A 6972-nucleotide genomic window follows, 5' to 3' on the forward strand; every position below is an offset into this window, starting at 1 on the left:
CTGATGGTGGGGTGAAGGCAGCTGGTCACAGTCCAACACCTATACAGAAGAAATTAAAGGTCAATACATCGACAATAAAGATTATTTTAGATTTTATGTTTGAAACATACACTTCTTACCTCCTTCCTAGACCGAACAGACTCCACGTCTGCAAGAGGATTTATGCAAGGTGTGGATGCAACCTATAATTCAAGAACAACAACGGTGAAGAAAAATAACACCACAATGTATTTGTATGCCAGATAATTTAATGAATCAACCTCCTGCTGGACACGCCTAGCTGCTTTCTTAAAATGTCGCACAGATGTAGTCTACAAACAGAAAATAATACGGTTAAGTACAATACTTTCAAATATACCATACAGACAGCCCATATTACAAGCATCAGGAACAACATTACACTTTACATTAAAAGATAATAATAAACTTTTGCTTTAAAGTTACCTGTAATTCTGTGGGACCATCCGATGGAGCAATCGTGTCCATGGCAGCCAGAATTGAAGGTGAGAACCTAACGGGATTCAGGGGGATGAAACACTCCTTCAAGGCCACTGAAGTGTCATCAGCCTTTTGAAGAAAATTCACCACATATTATCATCTAATCAAAATTCTTTGAAAAAGATCAATCAAAAACATTCACAAACCTTAGAAACAACCACTCGTTTCTTGGGGGAATTAGAAGTCTTTTCAAATTCCCCTGAATGATTCCTCTGCAATGGTAAATAAAAGAAAACACATTTAGAAGCATTACTGGCACAGTTGCCTAAAATTATAAACATTTTACAATATTTATACTTTATAAAGTCTCTCACCTTCCCGCTAGGTCTCACAAATGTCCATTCGGAAGGGCGTGGAGGTGGAATGCGTTCCACACCCTTCACAACCACACGGGGCACAATACTCGCTTTCTGCGGACGAGACACCTGGTGCTGCACCAGTGGCTTTGGTGCGTGTGTCTCCAAGAACTGATAGGAGGCATTCCACATCAGTTGCGTGAGTATAGGCATCCCGTGATTATCACTGAGGTGGATCTGCAACCACAAACACGAACAAAAGAATACAAATTTATCATCTCAAACTTAAGAACCTTTACCTTGTTTTCTTCCAAGCAATATACTTACACCATCACGGCACCACAGTTTAAGACGATACCTGGGTAGGTGATCGTGGATCGGCACATAACTTACACCTTCGAAGCAGAAAGAAAAAATTCATGTAAAGTTATAAATTGTGATTGTTTGATACCTAAGAGTAAATAGCAATAACGCTTGTCGTTAATACTACCTTTTCATCTAATTATGTTGCAACTTACCTAGCTTAGCCGATCTGCGGTGGTACTCCTGCTGAAACAGGTCTTGACGCTCCCAGGATCCAACTAAACGGGGAATCATGGCGGTACAGAAAACCTAAAAAAAAAAAAAGAAGAAGAAAGAATACAATTATTTTTAAGGATGTACGTTTACTGTCATCTCTCATACCTTCAAAATTACACAAATCAGCCTCTCACCTTAGGCCAGCGACTGAGAACAGCCAAAAGGTACCGCTCAAATGCATCCCCTGCCTCTTCAACTGTTCTGCTGGCCGTAAGGTTTTTAGAAGGAGCCATGACGCAAACAGCATCAGGCTCCCGAGGTAACACAGCCTGTGAAACCTCAAGGCGCAGAAGATCTGCACAAGCTCCTGGAGTGGACATCACACCAAAAGCGAGGCCGCCAACCGGCATAGGGACTATGCCGTCTGCCACGGACCTCAAGTGGGAGTCCCCAACAAGTAGGACGAACTAAATTAGAAAAATTAATAAATACATTTCAATATAAAACAATCTGTATTTTTATGACATTTCATACAAACGGCAATGCAATATGCTTTACAGGAAGAAAGAGATCACATTAAACAGTCAAAGTTTACAAACAATAAAACATGAAATGGTAAAACTAATCACAGAATACACCAACATAAATACAAATACAGATATGTAAAAATAACTGAGCAGCTTAAGTTCTAAATCACAGATTCAGAAGCACCGACTAAAAAGGAAGATGAACACAACTAGGTTTTCTATTAAGATTCAAAAGTTGGTAGACTTGAGGCACATGTCAAAAAGAAGCCGATTCAGTCTGTTTGCAGCACTGTAACTGATAGCGGCTACAACACCATCTGACCATTTCCTTAGAATCCCAGAGTACTGCTAGATAGTATTGGAAGAAAATCTATATTTATATTTTAAATATTTGTGGACATTACACTCACTTTCTTCTCAGGAATCTCATCTGGAAGGACCAACTTGTGAGCTTTGTTAGAAATCACACTGGTCGGCCAACGACGAACTCGATGACGAAAGCCAGTTCCAGAAACTTACAAAACAAAAACACACACACAAAAATTAACAATCTTTTTGGCTAATAATTTTTCATCTTACATACAGTATAGATTAAATGAATTGCAAAACACTACAATAATTTGTTCTGCGAAATAATACTGCAATACATACAATTAGCATCATCATTGCTGTGCGTTGGAATCCCAATTCGAATAGCCGGAGCTGGACGATTGCTGCGCTTAGCAGCATCCGCCTTGCGTTTGGACTCTTTGCCAGGCATAGTGAATGCTGTTTGAAACATAAAATACATGACAGCACTATTAGAAAAGCAACACAAACACTATGGATTTCTATGTTATCATGTGTCTGTACTCAGTAAAGACAGAATTAGTCTCTCTCTCTCCCTCTCACTCACTCACACCTTTTAGAATCTTATGCAACCATCAATTTGCTAAACTTATATATATGTAAAAACAATCCTAAATTTTAAAGAGCAAGTCACCCATGACCAGATTCTTACTCAACTCCCACTTCCTGTTTGAAAAATGCAACAAATGCTGTTGTCTAGCAGACCGAGAGGGTGGAGCCACAAACAAATACACACACTCACAACATTGTGACATCATAATGTACCATCTAATATCACTGTGTACCTCTTAGTCAATAGCTATGACAGATTTAAATTCAAATGCAGTGCTGAGTTTTTATCTGACAACGGCACAACACTGACAGTTTTAGGCAGAAAATTAAAATTTTAACTAAAATGCACTAAAGTGCAGAACTATTGACTGCGCATTTCTGTAGCACTATTACACACACATTTATATAGTTTATCAGAAAAAAAAGTTGATTTGGGGGTGACTTGCTCTTTAAATGAGTTAATCACAGTATAATCTAATTTAAAGGATAAAAATTAATAACTTGTGTGACATCTATGACAAAATACATTAACATAATTATTACTACTTTACTGATAACCCCTGAACAAGGAATCATAATATAAAAATGAAAATTTCTAATCAAACCCCAAGAATGTAGTTTTAAATCATGCTAAATTTCAAACTATTGTTTAAAAATATCAAAAGTTATTAAATGTCAAGTTTTATTAGAACTTACTTGCACTTATGAAAGTGCACATACACCTGCTGTTTTCTATATAGAATGCTTAGACTAATTCAAATAGTCAGCAATACATATACTAAAAAACATTTATTTATAACTGCATTGTCTGAAATATTCAGTCACAACATATTCTTTAATTTAGTCTTTAACAATGCAACTTTAATAGTTTAAACACCCCATTGTTATCAGTCAAACTTTTGAATAGTCTTATGGTATTTACATAATTTACTTAATCTCAGTTTAGCTTTAAGTACTGTAACTTTTAATAACATTTTACTTATTTCTACATTAAACTTTGCATGACTAAAAATAAACTCACAATATTACATTATTTTTATCATTATTTTTTCCCCGTGTCCTGTCTGGCTGTGAAGCAAACAGAATTGATGTCTGAATGTTGGTGAAAAGCCTTACAGATTTACTCTCAAGTGGAGCATCAAAGCTAATGTCATGTCTGATACTTTAAACTTTATTGTTTTTGAATACTTTGTAATTCCAACCAGACACGGAATCAGAGGCGAAAGATAAAGACAAAGACAAAAGGTGGGGGCAGAAAAGGGGGGGGGGGGTCCACAAAAATAAACAATAATGAACAAGAGTCTGCTTCTAGGCCTGCAGAAAGAGAAAGAAGAGAAAAAAATGGGACACACAACACAATAGGAGCAAGCTATCACTGTGTAAACTTGAAGAAATACAATCACATAATAATAATAAATCATAGTGCATTTAGTGGCAACGACAGCCTTAAGACATGTGTTGAACGTGCCCAAGTCCATACTTATATGAGCACCTGTGTGTGTGTACACACGCTTGTTTATGTAAGGTTTCTCTATAGGAGCGTCCAATAGAGAGTGTGAGGGGCCACAGACCTGCCCCCAAAGATGTGTAGGAGACTAAAGCTTGGTTTATGCTTGACACATTCACTTTCCGCGCGGTGATGCGGCTCGCGGCTGGAACGCGCTTCACAACTCGCAGTGTTTATGGTTTGTGCGGCTCGTCTCTGCGGTGAGCCAATATTCTCCCAAACTGAACGGGGCAGCATGGAGCTCTATGGCATGCATCCAACACTACACCATAGTAGAAGTAGAAATTACTGTTTACAACATGACATTTCAGCATTTTTAACAGCGTTCTCGTCTTTTCCGACAGTGCGAGCTATTTCTCTCCAAGAATTATTAACATGTTGATCACGGTGATCTTTGAGAGCTGAATCATACAAATGTCTGTATTTACGAACCTCTGCCGTGCCGGTCCGCCATGTTTTTCCACGTCCGACCGTCTGCGTGGTTAGAAATTTTCCGAGGTGCGCGTTGCGGAAATCTTGGGCCGTGCGGAGACGCGGTGGAGGGGCGTGGTTGTTAAAATGACGCAAAATGACGCAACTTTTCCGCGCGGAGCCGTGCGGACCTCGCGGACGCGTCAAGCATAAACCAACCTTAAGAGAGCTCCAAGTCCCAGAGATCCAGCCGCTGCCCCAGAACACAAAAACCCCAAGGAGACTGCAACCAGAAAGGCCCCCGCCCCCTTGAGAGGTGCAGAGGATCGCCCCTGGGGGACCACAACCAGCAGCTGGCAGAGACCCGGGAGATATCAGCGGCAAGCCCACCTGCAGCCTCCCACCCCCCGCCTGGGACCCAGCAGAGCCCAGGGACCCAGACCCCACCAGGCAGCCACCGGGATTGATCAGACAGATGCCAAAAATCTTAAACCCCCTGACCCGGGAGCCACGAACATTCAGGCAGACCAAGGTACCGCACTCCACACCATGTGTGGCAGGGAGAGGGGAGACGAAGATCTATATCATCAAAACAAGTCCTAGGAGAAGGGCGGAGTCAAAGGCCCCACCTGACATATACAGTCATACACAAACACAGTAATACACTCCCTCTCATGCTCACACATACACATACAACCAAAGACTTCTAAAAATGCACGCCAGACACCCACTTATGCTCCCTATACACACCCTAGTCCCGGTACTGCTGCACATTGGGTACAACCATTACTAGAGTTTGACCCTTTCTGCTGGGGTGCTGATGAACAGACTCCCCGCCCAACGCTGAGCACAGCAACCCACCACCCCAGACCCCAACCAGACAGCCAGATCTCCCTCTTAACCTCCAGCCCCAGGAAGCCAAGCAACAACAGAGGTGTGCTAAGACCCCTAGTCTCCCTCCGCCTGCTCCAATATAGTTAGTGTTCGTTGATGAGGTGTATTCCATGGCTGTGGTGAGCGGGCAGTGCGGGCATTGTCTGCCCATGCCAGTTGATGCCACCACACCACCCCACTTGCACCCACAGCCCTCGGTGTCTAAGTGCACTTTAAAACTGGAAGTGGCCACCGGCACCCTGGAGGAGGCTGAGAAATCCCCCTGCCAAATGCCGTTGAATGTGCTCACTCCCAAGGCCCTAAGTGTGTGTTTGTGTGGAATGTCGTCAGTGGAAGTGTATAAGGTGCAAATAAAACTGGGGGGCAGGTTGCCACAGGAATGCGGAAATGGGTCCATACCCGCACTCCCTGATATGCCCAACCCCCCAAGGTCCTATGTGTATGTTTGTGTGATGATGTGAGGGAGCAGGAGGAGAGAAATATGCGGGGATGGGGAGGAATGGCTGGTTGGGCTTAGCTCTCCAGGGAGCCAAAAATAAACTTTTGACAATATTACATTCAAATGTGAAAAACTACAAGTTTCTGTTAGAAACATAAAACAGAAGTGACTCAAATATGCACGTTACTTCCACGTTTTATCAGCAAAAAAAAAGTTGATTTGGGGGTGACTTGCTCTTTAAGGGCAATTCTCATCTGTTTTGTTTGATCTCATCTGTAGACATTTATTATAATTGGGGATGTCAAACAACTAATTTTTAAATGTAATTAAACATAGGCTGTGAATTAATCAAAATTAATCACTATTTCCACAAATGACTGAAAAAATACCAAATAAACCAAAAGTAAATGAATGCCATCCTCCTTGTGATGATGCCCTGGGCAACTGCCATAAGTCACATCAAAAAATGCTGCTGATCATTCCAACGATCCCAAATAGACTCACATTAGACCACATGAAAGCAACTGAACCCAAAAATGTATTAACCAGTAGGGCTGCTCAATTAATCGAATTTTAATCACGATTACGATCTGAGTTTTGAATGATTCTAAAAAAACAAAACAAGCCGATTATTTGCTCCTCCCGCTTGCGCTGCCCTGAGTTGCAAATGAAGCGTTCCTCCACAGTGTTGCCAACTTAGCGACTTTGACGCTATTTCTAGCAGCTTTTCAGACCCCCTTCTTGACTTTTCAAACTTAAAAGTACCTAGCAAACACCTCAGAAACATCTCTGAGAACCCTTAGCTATTTTCTGGATAACTGTCGTCGACATTTCCTGTAGGTTAGCTAAACAGCTCTCGGAGCTGGCTCCCTGTTGGATTAACCAGAGTGAGTGACACACACACCGCACCTGCGGACTCCTGAGCCACTAAAAATGACTAAATGTGCGTGTGCGGCGCGCTAAACACACGTGCAGCTTGCC

At 41.7% G+C, this 6972-nt stretch overlaps 1 protein-coding gene across 1 annotated transcript; it reads right to left on the bottom strand.

Moving 5' to 3' along the window:
* Window positions 1-408: 408 nt before the first annotated feature.
* Window positions 409-2705, bottom strand: LOC129164336 (uncharacterized). Its single transcript, XM_070553891.1, has 8 exons — window positions 2492-2705; window positions 2251-2354; window positions 1508-1780; window positions 1313-1406; window positions 1122-1189; window positions 813-1031; window positions 645-710; window positions 409-567 (listed from the first exon to the last, which is right to left on the bottom strand). Exons 1-8 carry the CDS (start codon window positions 2628-2630, stop codon window positions 409-411), a joined length of 1122 nt encoding a protein of 373 aa, XP_070409992.1. The 5' UTR covers window positions 2631-2705.
* Window positions 2706-6972: the final 4267 nt, after the last annotated feature.

Source organism: Nothobranchius furzeri, chromosome 1, assembly GCF_043380555.1.
Source record: "Nothobranchius furzeri strain GRZ-AD chromosome 1, NfurGRZ-RIMD1, whole genome shotgun sequence".
NCBI classification, from domain to species: Eukaryota; Metazoa; Chordata; class Actinopteri; order Cyprinodontiformes; family Nothobranchiidae; genus Nothobranchius; species Nothobranchius furzeri.